Source organism: Syzygium oleosum, unplaced genomic scaffold, assembly GCF_021117445.2.
Source record: "Syzygium oleosum isolate NSW1041296 unplaced genomic scaffold, Sole_v2.1 Sole_v2.10, whole genome shotgun sequence".
NCBI lineage: Eukaryota > Viridiplantae > Streptophyta > Magnoliopsida > Myrtales > Myrtaceae > Syzygium > Syzygium oleosum.
In genome coordinates this window covers 7,403,650-7,430,587 of record NW_026607494.1, presented here as the reverse complement: position 1 = coordinate 7,430,587, position 26,938 = coordinate 7,403,650, and the positions used below count along the sequence as shown (strand labels likewise).

At 40.3% G+C, this 26,938-nt stretch overlaps 3 protein-coding genes and 1 pseudogene across 3 annotated transcripts; 3 read left to right on the top strand and 1 right to left on the bottom strand.

The window, feature by feature from the left end:
- Positions 1-955: 955 nt before the first annotated feature.
- LOC115667329 (protein DETOXIFICATION 53-like) lies at positions 956-2,620 on the bottom strand (annotated as a pseudogene).
- Positions 2,621-8,178: 5,558 nt separating this feature from the next.
- Positions 8,179-13,405, top strand: LOC115685810 (serine/threonine-protein kinase STY13). The gene is made up of 6 exons (XM_030610925.2): positions 8,179-9,250; positions 9,887-10,019; positions 10,144-10,339; positions 10,846-10,970; positions 12,163-12,321; positions 12,891-13,405. Exons 1-6 carry the CDS (start codon positions 9,033-9,035, stop codon positions 13,179-13,181), a joined length of 1,122 nt encoding a protein of 373 aa, XP_030466785.1. The 5' UTR covers positions 8,179-9,032; the 3' UTR covers positions 13,182-13,405.
- A 4,543-nt stretch (positions 13,406-17,948) lies between these two features.
- On the top strand, positions 17,949-18,759 carry LOC115685814 (non-specific lipid-transfer protein 1-like). Its single transcript, XM_030610930.2, has 2 exons — positions 17,949-18,393; positions 18,560-18,759. Exons 1-2 carry the CDS (start codon positions 18,044-18,046, stop codon positions 18,567-18,569), a joined length of 360 nt encoding a protein of 119 aa, XP_030466790.2. The 5' UTR covers positions 17,949-18,043; the 3' UTR covers positions 18,570-18,759.
- A 5,190-nt stretch (positions 18,760-23,949) lies between these two features.
- On the top strand, positions 23,950-24,775 carry LOC115685815 (non-specific lipid-transfer protein 1-like). Its single transcript, XM_030610931.2, has 2 exons — positions 23,950-24,386; positions 24,567-24,775. The coding sequence occupies exons 1-2, from the start codon at positions 24,037-24,039 to the stop codon at positions 24,574-24,576; spliced, it is 360 nt and encodes a 119-aa protein (XP_030466791.1). The 5' UTR covers positions 23,950-24,036; the 3' UTR covers positions 24,577-24,775.
- The last annotated feature ends 2,163 nt before the right edge of the window (positions 24,776-26,938 follow it).

Genomic DNA, 26,938 nt, shown 5'->3' with positions numbered 1-26,938 from the left:
AGAGTCAAATCCTAACTTCTGCGTGGTTTAGATATGAGCATGTGCACACTTAAACGAACTTATTTAATACTTGGATTAAGTTGTGCTATCATCAAAATCCTTTCAGAATATTCTCCAACGGGTACATTATTCTTCAACAAGTGTTATGTTAATTGTTCATGAGTGCATGAGTCTACTTGTTAAGACCACTTAGGACACTCACCAAGAAAACATAACAATAGATATTTTGATTTTCGAACTCAGTGATTACAATTACAGATATCACCAAGAAAAAAAGTTATGTTAAGTCTGCATGTGTTGTGAATTTCTAATGATATTGAACTCCTTGAAGATCTTTGGATTGTTTTACGACTAGCAGAGCGTGATGCATAGGCGGCTGCTTTGTGATATTGTCAATCCCTGTATTAGTGTCGTTGCTGTTGATCTATCGACGCAACAGATGTTACATGTGGAACAATGGCCTGATGCTCCTATGAGGGTTGCCTTGTGGACCACATTTAGGTTGTATGCTAATCGTATCTTCTGTTCTGTATTTCGTCCCTTATAAAGTTGATCTTTGTCAGCGTTCACTGCTAACAAGTCTCTATGCTGTCTATGTTATCTTATATGAGTCGCATATGATTTCTTGAAACGTTTTTAGCACCCTTATTACTGTATGGGAAACTTATATTCGGATAGAAACCAGTAATTGACATCTGTTACCTCTGTTTCTCGTTGCGGTCCCGGTGGTTGAACACAGTATTATTAACGCTAGATAACGTCAGTCTTACCTATCAATTGCACAGCAAATATTAGGCTAGTTTGCACAGCTGCTTTGTGGATTCTTACATGGTACGTACATGAAGGCACTAATATCACATTTGGTCACAATGCAAAGTGAGTTCCAGATGTCCGAACAAACACACACGAAACACCGTATTTACAGGGTCAATCCCATCGGAATTGTTTGAGATTCTTAATCATCCTTGTCTCCGGCAGCCTCTGTCAGCTCGCTGGCCCGTCCGGCTTGCTGCTTCCAATCCATATTCATCAATGTATAGGCCATCATAGAAACGCAAGAGATCTGAGATGCTAGAAGCCCAAACCATAGCCCCCTGAAACCGAACTCCCACTTGAAGGCCAATAGAATAGCAATCGGCATTCCAATGAAGTAGAACGAAAATAGCTTTATACGCGGTCCCAGATCCGGGCGAGCAGTCCCTGCTAGGACTCCATAAACAGCTGTTTGAGGAGCACCCACAAGCCCACACAACCCCATGATTGGAAGCGCTGTGGAAACTAAATTAAGAATCTCCAGCTCGCTTGTATACATTCTGCCGAGAGCCGATCTCATGGTAATCATGAAAATGAAGGTAAGGAAACCGAGAAAAATTGATGCAGTGATTCCTACAGTGGATAGAACCCGGGCTCAGCACAGGTGACCCCCACCGAGTACATGGCCAATGCAAGTCGAGAGGCTCGAGCTTAGAGCAAAAGGGAGCGTGTAGAATAAGCCTGCTATTTGAATCATGATCCCCATTGCAGAGATGCTCGCTCTGGAGTTGTTTTTGAGGAAGCTGCACAGAAAGAGCAGAATATCGTACCACCACCACTCCAAGCACACGGCGATGCAGCTCGGCACTGCTAGGGTTAGCAACGGCCTCCACCTCCACTCACAGAAACTATTTCGGAGGAAGATGCCCCTTCCTTGCCAAGGTTTTAGGGTCTTCCTAGATATGACTAGGTAGGTCAACACACCCAAGTTAGTGTTGATTGTGTTCCAGGCAAGAGCCAGGGCAACGCCTTTCGCCCTCAAGTCCATGTAAATCACAAGAAGATAGTTGATCGGGAGGTGTAAGACAACCGCGAATAGGCAAGCCAATGTCACGGGAGTTGTCAAACCTTGTGTCCTAAGGAAGGTCCTCAGAGGCTGAAGATGAGCTTGAGCAAACAATTCGGGAACGAAGCAAACCATGCAAGCTCTGGCGACTTTCACGACGCCTTCGTCCTGGCCGAGTCTCGGGAACAGAGGTTCCATGTTGAGCCACAGGAGCGAGATCGGGATGCAGATGAGGAGGAGACAGAGGAGGTTCTTTTGGTAGGATTGGATGAGAATGGACGGTTTCTTGGCCCCAAAGGCTTGGGAGCAAATGGGTTCCATCCCCATGGCCAAGCCCTTGAGAACACAGCGGCCTGTGATGTTTGCGAATGCTAGCGCCAGCGAACCACCGGCCAGGTCTGTTCTGCCGAGACGGCTCAGGAAGAGCATGGAGATGATGGACCTGGAGAAGATGAGGAGTGTGGTGGCTGCAATTGGGGCGGCAGTTTTGCCCAGTGATAGTGTTGCTTGCGCCACCTGGAAAAGCATGTTCACAGTTCACGTCGTTGGTTAAATAAGTAGACCGTTCGAATTTCCATAAATTAAGTTGAGACAGTGACATGTTTCCAAGCAACTAAATTCAGTCCATAGCATGTAGATGTCTCATTTTGTAGGCAATCAAACCAATATTGATACTCCTACGTGTTGATACGGGGAGAGAAGAAAGAGAGAGACCTCGTCCAGAGAATGATTTCCAAGAATCATGTGGACGGCTGATAATAGGTGAAACCTAGCAAAGAAGTTAAAAGCTCTCAACCCCATCCTTCTCTTGGTGAAATTTCGTGCTTGTGAGCCGAATGCGTATTGCGAACAGCGAACTGAAAAACACAAATCGACGCGTCAGTCCTGAAGGGACAGTGAGAGTAAACGCCAAACGAACAGAGCCTAGCAAACTAAAGTTACACAGAGGAAAGAAAGAAAAGACAGGCTGCAAAAATTCGAAGTCGATATTTCACAAAGCCTCGCACGTTCAAACTACAAAGTCTAGCCCGTGATGGATCATCAGCTATGATCCTAATTCGATCTTGTGTGAAACTGCAAAGGCGATGCTCCATTTTATTTACTGCAGAAACTTATCGTTTCCTGTCTTGAATTTTGAGAACACCAGCGGTGTATTGGTCCTTTGGGGTGTCCACCAACTTTTGATCTGAATATGTTATGACGTGCTTTTGGAAGCTTTTCAGTTGTTCATGGTGTTGCTATAATTTGAGAACCAACTTGCCTTTGGCTGAGGTCTCTTAAAGTGATAAGTGTACTACGACTAATTTACTATATTGGAATGCTCAATAATGCGACAAGTACTCATAAGACATTTGAGTATGCCCCACTTATTTAGAGACCGCAACCCGTTACATCACTTGATATATTAATTTAGGAAGTCGTTCTAGTTTTGTATACTTAGCATTGTTTTGATGGGAACTATAACTTCAACAGCTGAGCTTGACTTATATGACTAGTTTAAATTTCATGGTTGAAGCGTTTATACAAGATTTGGGAGCAAAGAAGAGAGAAAATACATGTACCAACGCGACAATACGAAGTTTACTTGCTCGTTTTGAATTATGATTTGCCTGCAAACTGAATTCATGGACTCGAGAATAGACGTAGAACTTGTTTGTCGACGGATAATTGTCCAAAAAGTCCTAAACCTTTTTTACGATTTGCCAATTTAATCATAAACCTCTCAATTGTGACAATTTAGTCATAAACCTTTGGACAATTTATCAATTTAGTTCTAAACATTTTGAAGATTTGTCAATTTAGTCCCGAACCTATTATTTGGATAATAATTTGCAGACACGATCAACTCATAACATCAGAGGCCGAGATAGAGATTGGGATTTTCTTTAATGGTCCCCATCTAGACTTATTTGTTAATCTAGGAAATAAAATATTTGGAAGAGGGCAATAATGCCCAGGCTTTTGCATTGGTTAAGCTCCATGTCATTGAGTGGCTTTTGAGTTCATGTTGGCTGACACCCCCACAAACTCTTTTCGGTACTGGTAGATTCATACAAGCAATCAAAAGAGAGGGCAAATTGATTTTTCAAAAAAGTACAAACTAATTTGTAGAATCAACCCCGTACGCTAGTTCACAAGCAACGAATATTAACAAGTTTAGGGAAAGAAAAATTACAAACGAGATATATAAAGGTCCTGCTTGATTTAGGGTAAATTGCTCTTACGTCCTCGCAGTCCAAATATGCTAAATTTCACTAGTTATACCATAAGTATAAATAGCGCCTTGTGACAAATGTCGGACCTCCTGCCACGTGAAACCTAACTTCCTTCTACAACACCACTGTTATAGAGTTGCCCTTACACCTTTGTACACACAGCATGGTAAATACTCTCTCCAAGCTATAAACCACACCTTTAAGCGTTTACAAAGAGTCCCAATAATACTTTGTTTCTCACTTAGATAAACACCTTCACTCTAAATACAACCACTTCTCGTATGTTTATAGATTGGTTTGCCACTCTTGCTAACTCTAAGGAACAGCATTCAAATAGGGGGAAAAGTGTCAAAAAAGTCCTAAACATATTGTATTAGTACTAATTTAGTCTTAAATCTTTTGATCTGAGCCAATTCAGTTCTTCCGACTAATTTTGGCTGGATATTGCTAACACAGATGCTGGCTGCCCTATATGATACAGTCGGCGCTAACGTGGATATTTTTTTTTATAATTTTTTAATAATTTTCGAATTTTTTTCTTTTCTTTTTTCTTTCTTTTTTTCCTCCTCTTTCTTCCAGTAGCCGACAAGGGCTCTGGCGAGGCCGGCGTCTCCTATCGGCCTCGCCAAATCTAGAGGGCCAGGCATCGCCTAGGCGAGGGCGGCCTCACCGGTCACACTAGAGGAAAGAGGACGAAAAAAAGAAAGAAAAAAATCGAAAATTATTAAAACATTATTTTAAAATGTCCACATTAGCACCTACCATGTCATGTAGGCACGTCACAATATCCGTACAAAATTAGTTAGAAGGATTAAATTGGCTCTAGGTCAAAAGGTTTAGAACTAAATTGGCACTAATGCAATAAATTTATGACTTTTCCGACACTTTTCCCCTTAAATAGTTACTATAAACCTACAAAAGATACGAACTCAGAATCCTCTCAAGAATGCTTAATTTCTCTTATTTTTTTCCCATTTCAACTGTATGACTTCTGGCCAAGTTTTCTCCAATTTATAGAGCTCTAAATTCAAACGTTGCACTTGGATCACGTTATATCCACCTAATTCTCTGTAAATAATTTTAGCATAATTCCTTGAAAAGCATGTGCCGAACCTTTCCTCAATCTGGGCTGTCGATTAGATTTTCTATTGACGACAGATTTTGATCACAACACCACACCAATCTCTTGAGCTAATTATTCTGTGATTACAAATAGCCTAGGAATATCATATTTTATTGCTATGAGCTGGGCCTTCAATTTAGAAACTCCAACCGTCGTTGAATATGTTAACGGAAAGTGACTAACGACCTAGTCTAACCTTTTTATATAATAAAGATTTTGGCTCCGCATTTTTCCTTCTGTAGAATTCTGACTTATATATTTGTAGAGTCAAATCCTAATTTCTGCATGGTTTAGACATAAGCATATGCAGACTTAAATGAACCCGTTTAATACTTGGATTAAGCTGCGTTATCATCAAAATCCTTTAAGAATATTCTCCACTATGTACAATATTTTTTAAGCAAGTGTTATGTTTATTATTCATGAGCGCACGAGTCCACTTGTTAAAACCACTGAGGACACTCATTAAGAAGACATAACAATAGATGTTTTGATTTTCCAACCATTGATTACAATTACACATATCACCCCCCAAAGAAAATGTTGGTGTCCCTCGAATGTTACAATCTTTTCTATTGTGATAGCGAGATGAAGAGAAAAATCATTCTGGCTAGTTCTTAAGAAGCGGGAAGCATAGCCTGTGTTCCCCTTTCTCTAGGCAGACTCATGAAGATGCTAAGGGTACTACTTTATGCATTAACTCATGATTAGTGGAGGTTTTGCTAAAGTAGTAGTGGTCCGATTTGTGAGATAAAGAAGTTCAAACATGTTGCAATTATTGGCGAGGTGGGGAATGTTTAGGTTAATTTAACAAAACCCTTTTCTAAAGGACATCAATGCGATCCGTGCAAAGATTGGGGCATGTTTCACATCTCCACCTCCCTTCACCTCTTTTATATTAAATGAAAGTAGCATTTCCCTTGAATCATATCCAAAATTAATCATATCCTAAACGAGAGATGATGATGGACTTGGGGGTCACTTGTTCTTTTTTTTTTTTTTTGGTAAGGGGGGTCACTTGTTCTTTGGCTAGGAAAGAGGCAAGAATCGAATCACGTCTCTATCTCTCTCATTCTCACGTATAATATAATATAACGCATTAAAATATGGTTGGTCCACCCACTAATAATCCAAACCCGTATGCTCCCATTATAATTCTCTCATTTTATCTATGTGTTTGTGTGTTGAGTTGATGCCTATAGAGTATATTCAAAACTTTGGTTAGGGTTACGTAAGTGTTGAAGGTTTGACTTGAGCACATCTTGTAATGGGAAAAGTTGGAAAAATGAGCAAAACCCATTTTTTTTTCTCAAAGAGCAAAACCCAATGGAGAAGACTACTATTCGGCCAAAAAGAAACGGAGAAAATGAAGTATAGAGACTACTACACATGCATGATATATAGAGTTCAAATCGGCTTGTTAGGAGTCAAATTTGATGGTAACCTCTCACCTATATCCCATCATCACATATTGCATGTTTAGAGTGGTTTCTACCTGTTTTTCCATGATAGAATTGTCAAAAGGCCTAATTATAGGATTCGCGATGCCACGTTTAATGTCAAAGACCGGAAGTTTTGGGCAACAGTCGGTCCTTCATCGATGGGTCATGGCCTAACTTACACCCAATTCATACCTACAATAGTGGTCTTTAATGCTTGGGGAAAGTAGTGTTGTCTTAGAAGGAGATCACATTCTGTTAGTGGGTACTTTCTTTTAGGATAATATACGGCCCGCCAAAAGTTCTGTATTTACATACTACGGACAGAGGGGATTAAATTCAAAGTTGGTATTGACAATCTCATTGCAACCACTAACCGTTTACTAATTTCAAAACCAGCTAAAGAAGCAAAAGGGAAAATGAAAGAGAATATAGACAGAGCTTTAAAAGTACAAGTAGGGGAAAAGTCAAAATGTTGAAAATCGTCTACAGCCAAACGGTAAAAAGGCTATATTATATTCTACTTCTGCACTTACCCTCACGAGGCTAAAATCAAAGTCAAATGGGGAAAGCCGAGGCAGCCCAACAAGCCTAAAGATAGTCGACAACGAGCCGAGCCAACCAAAAAGAATTCTATACTAATTCAATGGGTAGGCCATGTATTAAGTGTTCAAATCCAAATGAGAATTTAGTTGAAGTTTTTTGATCCACCGACTTTCGTAGGGTCGGGTCGTAACCCGACCCTCAAGATCTCGAGTCTTGATCTTTCGTAGGGTCGGGTCGTAACCCGACCCTCAAGATCTCGAGTTTTGATACCGGAGCCCTGGGTCTTGATGAAGGGGATGGTCATGGTGGTGGTGGAGGTAGGCATCAAGTCGGATTTCTAAAGTAAATCACGATTTGAAAAAAAAAATCATTTTTCCGAAATTCTAAGTATGAATTCTTTTTGCTGGCTACGAGAGTATTGTCCCATTTTTATGAATCGATGTCGAATAGGGAAAACCGAGAATTATGATAAATTATTTTTCATGAGACCGACATATCGCGGGCATCTTTAATAAATACTCTCAAGACACGTTAAAAAGAATCATACGAAAAAGAGTAAAAATTCGGAATGTCAAAATTCATACATGACGTGAACATAGTAAATGATGTGATTGAGAATAATATAGACTTTCATATAAGTCATACTCGACATTAAACGAAACGGGTGACGTTCAGCACTCAATGGATGAATGTGTCTCTGAGATTTAGCTTATGCATTTAGTACCTTAATTTGACGGACTAATTTCGATGCCTAGGAAGACAATAAAGATGAAAACTTTAAAAAGAGGCAATGAGTGCGGCCTCCATCCAAAAACCAAACCAAACCAAAGGAGAAAAGAAGGCATCTGAGGACCACGAACGTCCAAATCGGAGGATGCTCTCTCTCTCTTCCCACCACAGAAATCCTCTTTCCGTGCTCCCAACGTGTCCTCTCATCATTCGATCTCCCCGCACGAGCCCCTCTCTCTCTCTCTCTCTCTCTCTCTCTCTCTTCTTCTTTTCAGGCACGATGTCAATAAGAACAATGCTTAAGATAACAGTACAATCATGTCTTCTTTAAATTCTTGTTTTTCTTTTCTTGGTTTAAAATGGCAAAAGAAGTGGCTCGTTGGACCAGAAGATAGTATGGGAGCCGAGTCGTTGGAATATCTTCATCGGGACGACAAAGGGTCTCATTGGCTCCCCACAGCAAGCGCAGGGATAGACTCGTGGCGCTAGCTTCTAGCCTCTTCTTCCTTCCTTTCTTTGGGCTTTTGGGTTTTCTCATCCAGTGATTATTAGTGTAAAGAGAAAAGAAAGGACGCAGCTTGAGCTCGGGGGGGTGAAGTGGATGATGATGTCAAAGTATGCTTAGTATGGTTAGGAACCAAGAACTTTCTCGGGAAACCTGATGGGACTTTTCTTGCTTTGCTTTTGTGCCATGCCCTTTATCAGTTTTTTAGGGTTTGTTCCTTGATGAGCCCTGCGCGGAAGACGAGGCGTGGAGGTCAAGCGAAAATTCCTCTCAAGTCTCCAGCTTACGCTGGGAAAAAAGAAAGCCTATCTTCTCGGGAAAAAAACAAGAACACTTCTTTTTTCCTCTTTCTTTCTCTCTTATCCGGTGACAAACTGATACCGTTTTCTAGTATTTCTTGGTCCATGCTTGCTCTCTGTTCTGGATGGGAGCAGCACTGCAAGTGGAAGGAGTTGGAGTGTGGTTTTTCATTGGTGTGAAGCCTTTTTGCTGTCTGGGGAGAGAGAGAGAGAGTTGAGAGTTTGTCGACAAGCTGAAGTTCTTGAAAAAGAAGGTCGCGGGGTAACAGCAAAAAAAAAATGAATTGATTGGGGAAGGTTCAAGATTTTGAAATGAGGAACTCGGGTATTGTTTGAGTTGTTTCAAGAGTTGCAACATGAGTTGCAGCTCCAATTGCAGGGAGAGGCAAGAGGGTCGATGCGAAGAGCAAATTCCGAGGAGGTCTGTCGATGGAGAACCCAAGTCCCTCTCGGAGAATGGATCTTTAACGGACGCTCAGTTGTCTATAGACGAGAATTTGTTGGTCAACCCGAAGTTATTGCTCATCGGGTCGAAAATTGGTGAAGGAGCTCATGGGAAAGTTTATGAAGGAAGGTCAGTGATTTTTTTTTTTTGGTAAGGTAGGAAGGTCAGTGATTTTTATCTTCTCTATTGGAAGAAAAAGGTATAATGTGGCCAGGTTGTGAATTTGGGTGTCTTGGAGCAATTATGAATTAGCTTTAGTATACTGGACTGGACAGAGCTGCTTTCCTTATTTGTCCTTTTCTATCGTAATGTAATCACCTTTGTCTGATGTCTATGAACGTGTCTTACTGTAAAATTACAAGGATGTGTTTGTTTTTTCTCTAGGCATTGATATGCTACGGCAACCCTGCATTTGACCTGGTGCATCTATCCAAACTTTTGCGAATTTTTTGGGGGTGTAATTCACATGTTATAGTAGAAGCTAAGATTGCTTATGCTCACCTAATCTTGCTGTATAACAGCTGCTAACAATCTATAGTTATGGAAAGGCCAAAGGACAGCTCTCTGTTGCTCGTATGCATTCATCTTTTATTCGATGAGTTTTGTCTTGCTGCGAAAGTTTCAGCTGCTTTCATGGTGGTGATTGCCTTTTGCAATGTAATCGATGCACAATGATCATGCGCTATCATACTAAACCGAGTGGGTTGGAGTAGTTTGTGATAGTTAGTGTCCTAGTTGAATAGGTATAGCCTAATATCTTTCCAGGTATGGAGATCAAATTGTCGCTATAAAAGTCCTTAATCGTGGAAAGACACCAGAAGAAAGAGCTGCACTTGAAAATCGTTTTGCTCGGGAAGTCAATATGATGTCACGAGTTAAGCACGAGAATCTAGTAAAGGTCAGTATTCTGTAGCTCCAGTGTTCTTTTGGCTCTTTCGAGGGCATCCTTAAATTGATCTTGTACTAGTTTATTCAATCAAATTTTGCTTGACGACCAATGTCCTCTGTCTTCGGTTTTGTAGTTCATTGGTGCCTGTAAGGATCCTTTCATGGTAATCGTTACTGAGCTATTACCGGGGATGTCTCTGAGGAAATATCTTGTCAGCATACGGCCAAATGTATTAGACCTTACTGTAGCGATAAAGTATGCCCTAGATGTTGCTCGCGCCATGGAATGTCTGCATGCTAATGGTATTATTCATAGAGATCTAAAACCAGGTAAGAAATTTATTAGTGGCAGACAGCTGTATATTGTTCTTGAATAAGCTTCTATACACTGGATGTGAAGCAATCATCTCTTAAAGTGGCTCGATTATTTCTGTGGATTTTTCTCAATTTTGAGGCTGAATATTCAGATCACGCGGTCATCCTTCCTGTCTTGCATCTGATTAAAACTCCTGTGAAAGTCATTTCTGTGACATTTCGCCTCTGTATGTGGCCACGTTCACATTAAGCCTGGAGTTAATAATTGTCTGTGAAATTCTTGCAGAGAAGGGATGTAGTGACGCACCAATACTTTAGTTTGATTACGTCATGTTTGTGGATAACTATGGTTTTTGGTGTCTCGATGTATGTCATGAGTACAAAAGTGAGGAGCAAAATTACAACCAGTTTTAGACTCACAGTTTAGTGACTGGATTTTTTGTGATGCATATGCGCACCGCTATTGCTACTTATGATGACATTAACATCTGCTGATGACTCAAACTAATAACTCGATGCAGACAATCTGCTGCTTACCGCTAATCAGAAATCTGTAAAGCTTGCGGATTTTGGTCTAGCAAGGGAAGAAACTGTGACTGAGATGATGACCGCAGAAACAGGGACCTACCGCTGGATGGCTCCTGAGGTTTGTAGTTTCTCAGAAACATAGTTTAATCTCCTTTCTGAATTTGATATATATCTTTATGACATTATGGTTTCAAAACTATAGTTCAGTTGTATTTGGATGGTACAATTCCAGACAGTGGAACTATCTCCATGGCCTTGAAACCCTGTCATGGTTCATTGATGTTCTGTGAGCCACTTAACTGATAAATTTGCAATTGTCATTCTTTAAACTAATACTCAGACTCCACCTCCATGCAAGATATCAAAGTCATAGCTGAATAAGTGAAGTAAAAGGATATCTTTACTAGGATTGGTCATCACTTCGGTTTGGTGCTTTTGGTTCACTCTATTTGAGACCCTGATGGCACATTGATATTTATTAGTACCAAATTCGTTAGCGATTGTTCTCGGAGAAAACATTCATATCATGATCAATGCACAAAACAGTTAGCCTGCCTTTCATGCTATTTAAATGCAGGACCATATGAACAGAGTAGGCATAGGCGGAGACAATAGAGTTCTTTAAAATGCTTTCTTAAATGTTGATTAATAGCAGTGTTGATTGGAAGTAGACAGGCCATGGTAGAGAGCTTTGGTGTGATCATGTGCAATGATAATCTTTCCCAGGGTCATCTTTTCTAACTTTTCTGAGGTACCGTTTTCATATTGATTGATGGGGACTTTTTGGCTGTTAACTTAATTTGTGATCAAGAATACTAGGAAGGAAATAAAAATTTTAGTACTTTGAGGAGCACTTTGGGGCTTCAGAAATGGTATCAGGGAGAGAGAGAGAGAGAGAGAGAGATGTGGGGTACTGTTAGATTTTAGATCCTTGAAGGTCTGACACTTGAGCATATCTGTTTATTGTCTGAATGCATAAAAAGGCATATAGTGTATTCTCAGACTCTTGGACATTAAATCTGCAGATTTTTACTCAGAATGTAATAGTAAAAATGGCAGAAACAAGAAGTCTTTTCCAATTTGTATATTGATCAGAATATCTCTCTTAGTTTCGTATTCGGCTTCTCACCTCTTTGAATTAGAGATTATGCAATTACATACCTCAGGATGATAGCTCCGATGTTGCATTGCCGGATCACATAATCTTACTGTTGCATTCCTCCCCATCAGGCTCTCTGTTAGATGAATATCTGTTTGGAGGATTTACCGTCAAGAGCTGACTCCTTTTGTTAACCCGAGCGTCTTTGTAGTTGTATAGCACTGTGACTTTGCGGCAGGGGGAGAAGAAGCATTACAACAATAAAGTTGATGTCTATAGCTTTGGAATCGTTCTATGGGAACTATTGACCAACCGAATGCCATTTGAAGGCATGTCCAATCTGCAAGCTGCTTATGCGGCCGCTTTTAAGGTTAGCAGAACGCTTGTTTCAATTCTTCTCTGTCAATTTCTGGAATTCTTTTATCGCTGCTTTACAAATCTGCATGTAAGTATTTGTTAAGCCTCGCTTTTGTCAATTCTTTGTTGAAGCTTTTTGAGAGGCATGCCACTTGATGAGGGTATACTGTTTCGAGGGTGATCGAAGATTTACCTTTTGGACAGAACCAGGCCAAGTTCATTGAGTAACTGAAGTAACTGGGCTTTGAAATTGCCAAATTTTGCTCCCACATGGTGAAATGTAAAATCTGACAGCTCTAGACTCTACACCATTGGATTATTTTTCCTTTATTGGCTGGGGAAGCAACCTTAGTTCTTGTTATCAATATGCCAAAATCCATCCTTCGCTTTGGTAGCATGCACGAGTCTGAGAAGGTTATTAGTAGTATATTACGTCTTGCCTGCCATGATACAGTTTTATGCTGATTAGAGCACATTCACGATATGTCCTATTCTATCCCATCATTTTCTTCACTTCTTTATGCTGGGTCTGGCAGAGCTTTGGACTTTCTTTGACCATAATGTTTTTAATATGAGTTGCAGCAAGAGAGACCGGCTCTTCCAGAGGATATATCCCCCGATCTCGCCTTCATCATACAGTCATGCTGGGTCGAGGACCCTAACATGAGGCCCAGCTTCAGCCAGATCATCCGCATGCTCAATACTTTTCTCTTCACTCTTTCGCCACCTACACAATCCTCACAAGAACCAGATTCCAACGAGGCTGCGACAACTAGTAACGGCACCATGGCACTGTCCACCGCTCGAAATAAAGGGAAGTTTGCTTTTCTTCGCCAACTTTTTGCCGCTAAAAGAACTAGGAACTCGCAATGACCCGGTGGAATCTTGGGAAGCTTTGAGTTCCAATTTTGAAGGGTCATGGCCTTTTAGTAGTTGGTGCAACCTTTGTAGAGTATTTTGAGTAGCTGAATAGCGATGAGTAGCGGCGGAGGTATGGGAGAGATAAAAGCAAAATATTCAATACAAGTAATTAGGACTGCTATTTCTTGATGATATCATAAAGGAAGGAAATAGAATAGCAAGAATTCTCATCATAATGCCACTTATCCTTTCGACTGATCAAATGGCCCGTGGAATTGAGGAAAAGTCGTACTAGACATTGAGGTCTCGATTACTTTGCAACTGTTCTTATCGAACGACGGACGGGGAATGGTCATTTTGTGTATGCAAGCCATGTAGGGTAAAGGGGTTAGTTGAGGATCCATAGATCTGGCCAGCTTTGAGCATATGTTGAAGTGGGGCTATCTTATCTTATATCATCCCTTTTGCTTCATCCATCAGCAAAATAAAAAGCATCATGTTTGTGTAGCTGATAACTTCATTTGCAGACAAAAAGTAAAGAGAAATCTCCTGGTTCTGTTTCTGCTGTGATGCTACCGAGATGTATGATCCAGCAGTAGTGCTAGAGTGGGGAAATGTGGGATCCATGATTGGGCAAGTGACACTTCAAAAGGACCTTTGAAGCTTATGGATCTTACACCAAGACCTGCTCTAAAGGGGGAAAGTGGGGCAATGTGAGGGCACATGGTGGTCTCCTTACAAAGTGAACACATTGCCCCCCCCTTCTTTTTGAACCAAAACCAATGCATTTTGAGACTTTGAGAATTAGGGCTTTGCATCGATTCGATTCGACAGTTGTGCGTGTCCGTATTATTAGCCGGCGTCATTAAATTGGAATCGGTGCGCGTGGTGGAAAGCCGGTGGGGGTCGATTGTCTCGCATTTCGCGTCGTCCATAGAGCGATTTTCAGCTCTTTAGTTGGAAAAGAAAATCTTCTGGCTCTTGCGATACGAGTTTCTATCAGTACAAAACACCCGAGACAATTCAAAATATTAACTTTTCGACTTGTAGGTAGAATTATGTAAATTCCTTTTATATTCATTAACTAATTAAAAGACGAGGTTAAAATTTGGCGGGAGAATCGATAAGTGAGTACTCGGCCTCGATAAATCCCGAACCGATACTTTCCTTCCGGCCGGAACAATGGCCGCTTTAGGTATTCGGTCGGTCCGGGCCTAAACAGAATGTTCCCCATACGCTCCGGATTCGCTTCGACATCGCTAGCAAATTACTAATGTCGAATTGATTCGCATTTCGACCCTTCTTCTGCTCTCTCTTTTCTTCATGCTTTCGACTTACCGGCTTTTCTGTAAAAACATTAATCAAGATCCGAAGCCCCCTCGTCTGAAACATCAGTACAAATCTCTGTGTTCTTTTTTATTTTTTCTGTGGTCATAAATGCTCAGGTTTTTTTCTGGAATTAAATTCATCGTGCGGGGTCGAGAAAGGGAGAGGCGCCACGTGGCGCGAGGCGTTTGGTCGGGGCGCGGCTGTCCGTCGTATGGTGCGGGCCCCGGCGTTTCGGGGGTGGGGGGAGAGAGAGAGAGAGAGAGATCAGAAAAGGGCGGGAGAATTTAAGGCGGGGAGGCCCAATGCGGGTACGGGTTCCTTTTCTGACTGGCCCACCCATTTGGAGACACGTGTCCCCCCGTCACTTTTCGGAATGCGTCTGTCACGGTGCATTTATTGCCTCCCCTTTCTCTCTCCTTCGAATCGGTTGTGCGGTCTCTCTCTCTCTCTCTCTCTCTCTCGGTGGGGGCCACCTCTTTTTGACCTTTTCAGTTTCGCGGTTTGTCTAGTGAATACTTAATCCCCTGACAAATCCAAACTTATATAATAATAATAAATTTATCCAAAATTAAATTATTTTATCACTAAAAATTTCAAATTAGTATATTTGTGATAAATTTACCTTATGTTTAGTTTCCGTTAAATTTTATCGTCAAATTATTGAGTTGAAGGACACGTGACAGTTGACGGGTGTACTGATTCAGGTTTTACCTTCTGTTTGTCATAGGTGAACGAGGACATATCTAGTTCCACTAGAAAATGACGTCCTACGAGATGGTATTAGTTTGGAGTTTTCTGTGATATTAATCCACTTTAACAAAAATTAACGGATGGTAAATTTGTTACAAGTGCACCAGTTTATGAGTTTTAGTGGTCAAAAAATTAATTTGAGATAAATTTGATCTAGGACTTTTGGTAATAAAAAAATTAATTTTTGGTAAATTTATCACAACAAATTTAAGGTTTTTCATAATATTACCCCTTAACTTAAGGGCCTTAAGTAAATCATTTTTTTGGTTTTTTTGACCACTTCATATTCATTAATTTTTGGAGAAAAACATCATGTGTGCCTCAAATCGACCACAACAATTTCGATAAATCTATGTTTTAAAGGGCTAATACCATGAAAAATCTCAAACTGGTACGTTTATGACAAATTTATCCCAAACTAATTTTTTTACCACCAAAAATCTCAAACTAGTACACCTATGACAATTTTACCTTCCATTAATTTTGGTTAAATTTTATTATCAAATTGCTAAGTTTGATGACACGTGACAGTTGACGTGTGTGCCAGTTTCGGGTTTTACCCTCTTTTTATCACAAATTTACCAGATTATGATTTTTCGTTATATTAAATAATTTAACAGAAGGTAAATTTGTCACAATTATATTAGTTTGGGATATTCGATGGTCAAAAAATTAATTTTGGGTAAATTTATTACATGGGTATCAGATTAGAGTTTTTGGTACGAGGCTCTATCAAATGTGTACCAATTTAGAATTTTTCATGATATTAATCGTTTTTTTAAATACTACTACTAGTATTTCGTTATTCGTAATTCCCAATATTAAAGGTCCTTATGGAAATTAGTATCTTAAGATTTGATGAGACGTGTAACGAATTTATAATTGCATTTTCATTTTTTCAACTTTTTTTGGCCACCTACAAAGTGCCCTATTGCTAGGCCTAGCGGCCTATGAATAGGGAGGAGGGTGAGGTACCGAATTTGTAAGTAGCCTTTTTGAAGGTATATAACTTTTAGTGAATTTGTCATGGTTATATTAATTTAAAAAAATTTTGTTACTTGAAAATTCATTTGAGAGTAAATGTTTTGAGCGTACCGGTTTGGATTTTTTTTTATAATAATAACAAAAAAGAAGCACTTTATTTTTACTACGTAAGTTTTCAAGAATGCCTCGATAGACTTGTCGATCCAAGCTTTTCAAATGAGAGAAATGATCATATTGATCCACATAACTTTGGGACGCACAAGAAATTCACCGGAAAAAAAGGGCATTTGTTAGCGAGTGTGTCACCGTTGGCTCTTGCGTCTCACTAAGTATGATATTTTTCAATCCAACAATAGATTAAGGTATACAATACAAGCGGGACTATTTGATACGACAAAAATCTCAAGAAAAAGAGATTCATGGAGTTTTGTCTATTCTTTAATTTTCAACTAAGATTGATGCGGCCCACCAAAGTTGGTATTGGCTACAAAATGTAGGCTTTTTCATCACGTGGAACTCTGGTGGTACGATTGCTGAAAACGTACACCATTTAGTGCCAGGTACCATAAGTCAGTGGCTTTAATCAAAGCGCTTCAAGGATCATGTTGGATTTCAATTAGTTTCTCTGACCCTCTTTAATTAACCTAATCTATCCATAATCATAACCGAGACATAAATTGAATAGATGGACCAAATCTTTGATAGAGTCTTTTGCAAAGGTCAGTAATGGCAGCAGAAAGACACGTGAAGAATGCTAGGCATATTGAAATTGGCTTATAGAAGATAGACGGACAAGATCGATCATGTGACATATTATATACTTAAATAAAGTAGCCGATTGGTCCATACTCAATTTGAACGTGTCCACACATCTATACGTATATCGAAACTCCCAACGTCTATATGACCATAAATAGCATCCTGAGGTAATCGATTGTAATTTAGGTTCAAGATTGCATATAGGATTCGCGCCAAATATGTGACTGACGAATATTGTTCTTAGTCTCTTTTACCAATTCTGATTATGCAAGCTAGTTAATGAAGCTCGTACATCAATTAACGGGACAACGCACGAGGTGTTGATTGATTAAAGGTTTTGCCTCGTTAGCGTGCTATATCCGAGAACAAGATACATACTTGAGTACGTGCATGACGGGTGCAAAATGTTCATCATAACATTTCATGATTGAGCTTTTTCGTTGAGCTGCAATGAAACATCTATCATTTCTCAAAAGTATATCTAGACATTGATGATGGTTGCACTCTTACGTACTTGAAAGTTACGATTCTTTACAATGCTCCATATGAATCCCCTCTGCGACTGCATAATTGGATCACGGGGTACAATATCCCCTTCACATCAGCTCAAATCAATAGATCTTACAATCGAGATGCAACGAGAACAATTTTCTTAGATAGTCTGTTCAATATTCGTACAGGTCTTAATGCTAGTGATGCACATTGCATCTACATGAAAATATGCAAATCTTTCATCCCATGAAACCCAAGATTTTTGCCATGATTCTTCACCGCTTCTTAACGTACTTTCTGACCACACACCAAGAGTCAAACTAAGTGAATAAATGGCCTTGGAAAGTTGGACATCATCCCAACCACCAAAATTTACCACCCTTCGTCTCATGCAAAGACACGTGGCTCTCATTTGACTCTCTCCTCGCTTCAAATTTTCTCTATATAAACCTTCCAAAAGTTCACAATCTCCTCTCACTCGCCATCAAAACCGTCATCCAATTCCATAAACCCTAACCATCTCTCTCGCTCCCGCTGTCCGTTCAACAACTCCTCCAAGAATGGCTGATCTCTCCAAGCTCTCTTGCTTCCTCCTCCTCCTCGCCTGCCTCGTGGCGGCCTCGTCGCCGGCGGCTTGCGCGGCCGTCACCTGCTCCCAGGTCACCACCACCTTGGCCCCCTGCATCGGCTACCTGAGGGGTGCCGCCCCCTTGCCCGACACCTGCTGCTCTGGCGTCAAGTCCCTCAATGGCGCGGCCCAGACCACGGCGGACCGCCAGGCAGCGTGCCGGTGCCTGCAGTCGGCTGCCGGGAGCATCCCGGGGATCGACTTTAACCTCGCCGCCGGCCTCCCAGGGAAGTGCGGCGTCAACGTGCCTTACAAGATCAGCCCCTCCACCAACTGCAACTCGTAAAATTCTCCGCCATCTTCTTTTTCCTCTTTCCCTCTCGCCATTCATCAATCATTTCCAGACTACAATGCACTCTTGGGTGAACTAAGCTTCACACAGACTGCGTACGATACAAAAACTTCATCACTTAACGTTGCTTTCTTTCTCTGTTGGCTTGTATTGCAGCGTGAAGTGAGGTTCATGAGCTCGGTCGTCGCTGATGATGGTATGGTAACGTTGAAGATGATGATAATAAGAGGGACGTGGATTAGTTCGCTGTATCTGCACGGCATGCTTTGTCGTTTTGTAGTAGGAGGTCTCGTGTCTGTTTTCTGTCTACGTACTTGTCTTTATATTATGTGCTTCGGCCAGTGAAATTATCTCTACTTGGTGTTTCTCTCTTTCTGATTTCCTCTGAACCGCCACTGCAACATTGCAAATTAACGTCCGAATTCCCTAATAATCCATGAGACGAGACAAAACTGCTCCGAAACCCTAATCAGCAACCTTTCACCCGAACAATAATAGAACATATATCACCAAATTTGTCATTACCATTTCCGAAAATGATGAGCGAGTGCTACCGTGCGATACTTTCGACCTTCATTTAATTTCTTCGCTGTCGAAATTATATCAACAGTTGTTCTCCTGGTCAAAAGCCCTTTGGGAAAGTACACAGGCTTTATAGCGTCTTTAAGTGTTACTTATTGCGCCTTACATTTTCGATACGTTGAAGAAGCTTTAAAGGAAAGTATCTTAACACGTCACGAACTTACGTTGAACTTCTGACTTTTCCTGTTGCTTACTGTATGAGAGTTTATTTCATTATCCCCTCTAACATGTTCTGACTACCCAGATGATCAAATTCAATGCGTACAACTTTCTTTGGCCGGACAAAAAGAAATGCTTCAGCGTTCTCTTTGCCTCTTGTTGCGGATTAAGGCAAAGAAATATCTATGATTTGACTAACAGATATGTTCGAAGATCATTTACCGGTCAGTTCGATTTATCGACGAACATCGCACCAAAGTTAGCTCTAATGTACTACTTTAAAACACTCGAGGAGTTTGCTCTATGATTCAAAAATAGAAGTTAATTCATGAACTTTCACGAATTACCCTTTTCGAAAAACTCAAATGCTAGATTGTTAAATAAAATGTTTTATTGAAGTTTACTATGGTAATTGTGATAATTAGTGGGCGGTTGCTACTCAAAGCCTACTTTGTCCCTCTTTCCTACTCTCCATGCACACAGGAAACAACGTGCTTTCCATGTTACTATTGCGAAAGATTTCAACCGAAAAGTATATTAAAATCATTATGTACGGAAGGATCTTGATATAGACTCCAAATCAGCCTCAGGTTCTCCTCCATATGGGTTAATTTCGATGCATCCCAATCGGTCCGTATAATTCGAGAATGAATTTGAAGATAATGAGAAAATAGTGCTGAAATATCTCGTGCTTGACAATGGATGATACATGCTCGTTTATATACACGTGATTTATCTCAAGCTTTTAGATTGACTTTTCTAATAAATAAGATTAAGTGTGTGTTTGTTTGAGGGAAAGTGTTTTTTGAGAATCCGTTTTCCGGATTTTCACTCGTTTGATTCACCGAAAATGATAAGTCAACTGAAAACACTTTTCGGTGAAGAAAAATATTTATGTATAAAATTAGAAAAGTGAATTTCTAATCAAAGAAGGTAAAAACACCTTCCATAATTGCTTATCTTGAATTTATTAATATTTTTTATTTTCTTTTCTTTCTTTTTTTATTTTCTTTCTAAGAAGGAAAACATTCATGTATTTTCTTTTCTTTATAAAAATAATTTAAAAATTATAAAAATATAAATTTTCTGGATAATTTTCACTATCAAATTTTTCTCACCAAACAGCTAAAAATACTTTTCAAATCTTTTTTAGGTTTTAACCAAATATCGAAAAACGAAGTTTAACTTCCTCAAAAGTTTTTTTTGAAAAATAATATATTTTTCACGAAATAAATACACGCTAAAAAAAGAAAATGAAAGCGAGGGAGTATGTATATACTTTTTCCGGTATGATTGACATAAAGAAACTGACAATTTGCTCTGATCCGTTGTATCAAAGTCGGATTCAAAACTGTTTCGTAAAGCCTAGAGAAAATATGTGCTTATCGGTGGTATGTCGGTCAGGACAAAAACAGTATTTTTGAAATATGCATACCCTTGTCTGACCAACAAATAAAAAAGAAATATGCATACCCTTGCACAAATTACGAGTTGACTGTGCTTCTGGCCCCTCTTAGTAAAACATACTAAAGGCCAACTGTCATCCTATTAATAACAATATCATTTGATGTGCACGCCATATTTTTACACCATAAATTAACCTAAACCACGTCAATAATATTACATCATGGTCTGGGTTCCAGCATCTCAAGTGCCTCAAGCATGCAATGTGAGCTACTACCACAAAATGAACAAATCATGAAATCGATACTACAAAACTCGTTTCTTCGTTAGAAAAATGAATGATTTGAAAAATATTTTTTCTAAAAAAATAATGCTTATATCCCTTGAAAGTATTAGCTAATAAAAAATATTTTTATTATCCACAACAATTTATGTCTAAAGATTTGCATAGACAATGAAAAAAATTTTGTTCGTTCATTTTTATAGTGGTACAAACGAAGATATTTTCTAGATTATTCATTTTTCGTGAAATAAACGCGCTCTAAAATTTAGGGGTGAGCATGGTTCGGATGGGCACTTCCCATTCCGAAATCAGAAACCGCCCACTAAGGTCCGGTTTCGAAAAATTAGAACCGGGAACCGCCCATTGAATCCATGGATCCACCCGGGAACTGGACCACCGGTCCGGTCCGATTCCCGGGTGGGTCCGGTCCGTTTCCCAACGTTATCTTCCTCTGTCTCTTCCCCCTGCAAGTCAAGATTTACAATCTATTTCCCCTCCTTACAGCAGTTATCTCCCTCTGCATTTCCAGCAAATGCAGCAAGGTTTTGACCCTTGTTTTGTCACCTCAAATGACCTCTCAAATGGTCAAAATACGAGCTGCAATTTCCGCCCATTTTTGGCTTAAGATTGTTGCCAATCCTTGTCCATTTCCCTGTTTGTGTAGCTCCTGCAATAGTCCAGTTTTTTTTTACTGAGTTCTTTGCCATTTGCAACTCTCGCGGCAGCAAACTCTCTTGATTCAATCAAACTATAGTTGGACTCTCCTTGTTGGAGCTATAATTTCGTGCAACTTCCAGCTGGAACCACCAAGGGGGGACGCCGGCTAGATTAGGGATTTAGACTTTTTCACTTTTTAAAAATTTAAAAATTAAAATATATATTACCAGTCCAGTTCGGGTGGGCGATTCCACACCTAGAACCGGGAATCGGACCGGTACCCATCAGCTCCAATAAATTGAACTGGGAACCAGACCGGTTCCCTTAGGAACCACCAGTTTCGGGCTGGTCCGATCCGGTTCCGGGCGGTCCGAACGATTCCCGGTTCATTTGCACACCCCTACTAAAATTCATCCGAAATTTTGACAGAACATCCCCACTTCGCCACGAGGCTGAGACTGCAACGATTTTCGACGTTCCGGAAATGTGAGGGAGACGAAATTCAACAGAGCACATGGGAGAAATCGCAACCGCTATCTCATGCAAGCCATGTTCAATCCACACATCAAAAGACATCATCCTAGGTTCTAATTCAGGTCACCCAACAGCTTACTTTACTTCTGGGTGGCGCTAATTTCGCAAATTTGAAGATGACATAGGTGAGCCCGTTTGATTTGCCACATGAGCTTGTCGTTTTCTTGGTGATCTTATCGTGTAGATACGTCGTGCCTTAGTTCGGTCGTTTCTGCATCAGCTTTTCTCCTTTCGTGGGTCTTCTTCATGCCTCGTTAGGTCCGAGGCACTTGTCATTTCACTTTAGGTTATATAATGGAGAAAGACCCTAAAAGTTGATATGATTCCACAGATTTTACCTCGTCGAGTCAAAGTCGGCATGGTTTTTTTAGGGATGAGATACCAAGAAACTTTTCGAAGATTGGAAAATTACACAACACAGCCTTGTTAGGTTAAAAAGCCATATATGCACAAAGAAAATCCTAACTGCTGACTTGGCCGGACCATATATATATTGAAAAATAGTATGTATAAAGTTGTTAATTAGCGGCCCTTGGTTTTGGTTTTTAAAGCAAAAAAAAAAAAAACTAATATGGACTTTTCTACTGTAATTTATGAGCAATTATGTATAATCCTTACATGAAGAGATTAAAAAAAGCCATTCCAATTGCCAAAAACACAAGGCCTTATATTTCAGAATTTGCATATATTGAAATTTTTCTAGAATTTGACGATTAAGAAAAGTTACGTTGCGATATTTGCGAAATTTTTAATAAGTGATAAAAATAAGGGTTAATACCACAAAAAACCTTAAATTGGTACACCTGTGATAATTTTACCCCGATCTAATTTTTTGACCATCAAAAACCCCAAACTGGTATGCTTGTGACAAATTTACCATGAACTATTTTTTTTACCATCAAAAACCCCACACCGGTATGCCTGTGACAAATTTACCCTGAATTATTTTTTTTACCATAAAAAACCCCACACTGGTATAATTGCGATAATTTTACCCCGAACTAATTTTTTTATCACAAAAAACTCCAAACCGGTACACCTGTGACAAATTTATCCTCATTTAGTGTCCATTAAATTAAATTAATATCACGAAAAATCACAAATTGGTAAATTTGTGATAAACAGAGGAGTAAAATCCTAAACTGGTACACCCGTCAACTACCACGTGTCATCAAACTTAGCAATTTGATAGTAAAATTTAACGGAAACTAATGGAGAGTAAATTTATCACAGGTGTACCGGTTTTAGGTTTTTGGTGGTCAAAAAATTAGTTCGGGGGTAAAATTATTACCGGTGTACCGGTGTGGAGTTTTTTGTAGTTGAAAAAATAGTTCGGGCTAAAATTATCACGAATGCACCAGTTTGGAGTTTTTTGTGGTCAAAAAAATAGTTTTGGGTAAATTTATCACGAATATACCAGTTTGGGGTTTTTCATGGTATTAACCCTAAAAATAACTCCATACCCAATAAAAGGCACAACACCTAACTCCTAATCTAGTTAACCAAATCTTAGACCTCATCACAAGGGGATTCTCTAGGAAAAAAAAAATAGCATGAACTCATTGCACATACAATAGATTATAACGTAGGATGAGTCTATCGAAGTAATTTCTCGGGACCTCTCGATCGCGCGCGGATCAGTGCACGGCGCCGAAGGTTAAAAATAGCTAGTGGTTGTCGACGCTTCTTTTAACTTTTCTTATCGATAGATCTTCAAATGGAAATCAAACTTTAGCCCCTGAATAGTACATATACACAAACAAGAACAACCACGTCTAGATCAAAACAGCATTCAATTGAATACCCCAACTACCAACTAATCTCAATCCATCACCACCCGGTCCCCCACATGCTACACGTGTCGCGATCTCAGGCCCTCTCCCTCTCCTATATAATTGGTATCCTCCCTCACTGGACCTTCACACTCTCGCCACATACAGATCCACTGTAATCCCATCCCACTGTCCAGCACTTTGCGCTTTGTTCGTGGCATCCGCTGCCGTTTCGAGACATCATGGCGAGCTCTGGGTTCTCAAGGCTGGCGTGCATGGCCCTCCTGTGCCTGGTGGTGGCCTCCTCCGTGGCCGAGGCCGCCGTGACATGCGGCCAGGTGTCGAGCTCCCTGGCCCCGTGCATCCCCTACGCGAGGAGCGGCAGGGGGGCAGTGCCGGCCGCGTGCTGCAACGGGATAAGGTCGCTCAACAACGCCGCCAAGACCACCGCAGACCGCCAGGCCACTTGCAGGTGCCTCAAGTCCGCCGCCAGCAGCATCTCCGGCTTCAACTACGGGGTCGTCGCCGGGATCCCCGGCAAGTGCGGAGTCAGTATTCCCTACAAGATCAGCCCCAGCACTAACTGCAACAGGTTAATCACTCAACGAAGCATTTATATAATACTAATGTCGTCAACACCACGCACTGACAAACATTACTCTGCAGTATACTCGTTAGTTCTTCATGAATTGATATCTTGACCTGCTATTCACCCTGCAAACTGGTGACCCTTTTTCACTTTTTCTCATGAACCGTCTGTTTTGTGTTGCAGCGTCAAGTGAAGATGGTGGAGAAGGATTCTGGGAACCGCATAAGTATCATTACTGTTAGGGAATGATTGCGTAGAGTGAGAAATAAAAGGGGCATGACACGTCCACACGAAGCTTCCGTGCTTCCTGTTATTTAAGGTTGTTGTCTGTATCGGGTCTTTCTGTGCCGTGCACATTATTAATAATATTATGGGACCGAATGTAATATTTATTTGGCTGAGGTGATCGAGTGTGCCTTTTTCAATCTATCCCTCCCCTTTCTCCTCCTAATTGCAAAGCAGGAAATCCACACACAAAAAGCAGGGTTGCTGCCGGAAATTGAATATGATCCATAACTTGTACTGTGCTTGTCTCTATTCATGGATTATGTTGGCGAAATGTGCAAATTTGGCTCTCGCCGACATTACGCGACTTCACAAAAATATAACGTTTACAATGAAGTAAATTTGTCCGGCACATGAATGCGCGCGCCTCGACTAAGTATTGCTTAAACTAAAACTCCGGGTTCCGTTCCGACGAGCGAGTTTTCAGGCGGCTCGTACATTGCGGTTGATTTTCTCTCCACCACATGGATCCACAACCTAAGGTCGCTCATTTTGATTTGGACAGTTTTCATTTGGCTAAAATTAAGATAAGAGAAATGAGGCAAATCACACTTAAACTTGTATTATTAGTACAATTCTTCCATGAATCTTGTAAAATTTCGATAGGACCTCTATCACGTCTCCATCTAACAGATCCAAATAATAGAAAATCGATATTTCACGCGTCGATAATGCGACCGATGCATAAGAAATTTTTTCTTTTTTTTTTGCTGGATTCTCTCACCGTAGGCATTATTGTGTCTGTCACGCAGGTTCGAGTGACCCACCTAATGAAAGGGCTCGTTGGCGTCTTGTGGATTCAATGCATGACCGTGATCGATGGAATATAGAGTTTTTTTGCTAGAACAAATTCGTATGTGATTAATGTGTTGACATTTCTTCCTTAGGGGTCCCCCACATGGCTAGTGCAGTCATCGGCTCTAATTAATGGACAGATATGTGTCGTAGCTTTACGAGAAATCTGAGACAGATTAGGCTACTCAAGGACTTAAATGACCATATAGAGACGATGGCGGAGTACTTGGAATTATTTTGCAGGGTACTATGGACCATGAAGCTAGAACTATAGAGAAAATAATAGTTCTGTTTAGGGAGATGCATTGGTATGCACTTAAAATATGATTGATTTTATCTGAGGGAACGGGTTCGAGCGACACTTACCTCGTGGGAAGTACAATAAAAACTTGGAGAAATTGTCAAAAAATTCTAAACTTATTATACTTAAGTTAATTTAGCCATAAACCTTTCAATCTAGCCAAATTTTTTTTTTTTGCCAAACATTTTGATAATTTGCCAATGTAATCCATCCGACCAATTTGCCAAAAATCACTGATGTGCACGCTAGCCATACTACGTGACATGATCAACGCTGATGTTGATATTTTTTAATTATTTTTTATTATATTTTTCTTTTCTTTACTTTCTTTTTCTTTTTCTTCTTCCTCCGCCGGTCGCCGAGGCTCGACCTTGCCAGCCTCTGGCAAGGCTCAAATTTACCGAATTTGGCGAGGTCGCCCCTCACCAGTCATCGCCTTTGGCCAGTTGCCGGTCATCACAGAGGCCCAGTAACCGGCGAAGGAAGAAGGAAAAGAAAAATATATATAATATAAGAATTCAAAAAATTAATAATAAATCAAAAATTGTGTTCACATTAGTGCTGATCGTGCCACACAAGCAACCGGCGTCTACGTCGGTGATTTCCTATCAAAATTGGCCAGCTGAACTAAATAGATAAATTTTCAAAAGATTTAAGATTAAATTAGCTAAATTAAAAGGTGTAGGACTAAATTGGCATAAGTACGATATATTTATAATGTTCTTGATAATTTTCCCATAGAAACATTGTGGCAATGAACTTGCGCATCGTCCTTGTTAGGTCCTGCAAAGGATTTCTGTGCGAATCATGTGTTATTGTAGCCCCCAAATGGCCAACAAGGACAATAATTCAACCATCTCATAAATATGGCGGCATCTAGACATGCCACACATAAGATTCCTCGAAACTGGACCCTCAGGTTAGACCTTGCTCTGTCTGGTGATCCCAGCCCTCGAATGAGAAACCTAACTTGAGGTTTCTAGCTAATTCAACAGCAACCACAACGATGGGGGGCTCCGGGACCATCAATTTTGTCGGTCGAGCTTTAGGCTCTTGTCCACATCTTTTCAAGATATAGCAGAGCAACTTTAGGGGTATCAACGCGTCGCAAGCCTTAAAAGTTATTGCGAAAGCCTAATCAATACAATTAGAAAAGTCCGATTGAGTTTTGGTG

Coding starts and splice junctions, on each gene's coding strand:
- LOC115685814 (XM_030610930.2), top strand. CDS start 18,044: ATGGCTGATCTCTCCAAGCTCTCTTGCTTCCTCCTCCTCCTCGCCTGC.
- LOC115685810 (XM_030610925.2), top strand. CDS start 9,033: ATGAGTTGCAGCTCCAATTGCAGGGAGAGGCAAGAGGGTCGATGCGAA. Junction 10,020..10,143: donor AGCACGAGAATCTAGTAAAG/GTCAGTATTCTG, acceptor TCGGTTTTGTAG/TTCATTGGTGCCTGTAAGGA. Junction 12,322..12,890: donor CTTATGCGGCCGCTTTTAAG/GTTAGCAGAACG, acceptor TATGAGTTGCAG/CAAGAGAGACCGGCTCTTCC.
- LOC115685815 (XM_030610931.2), top strand. CDS start 24,037: ATGGCGAGCTCTGGGTTCTCAAGGCTGGCGTGCATGGCCCTCCTGTGC.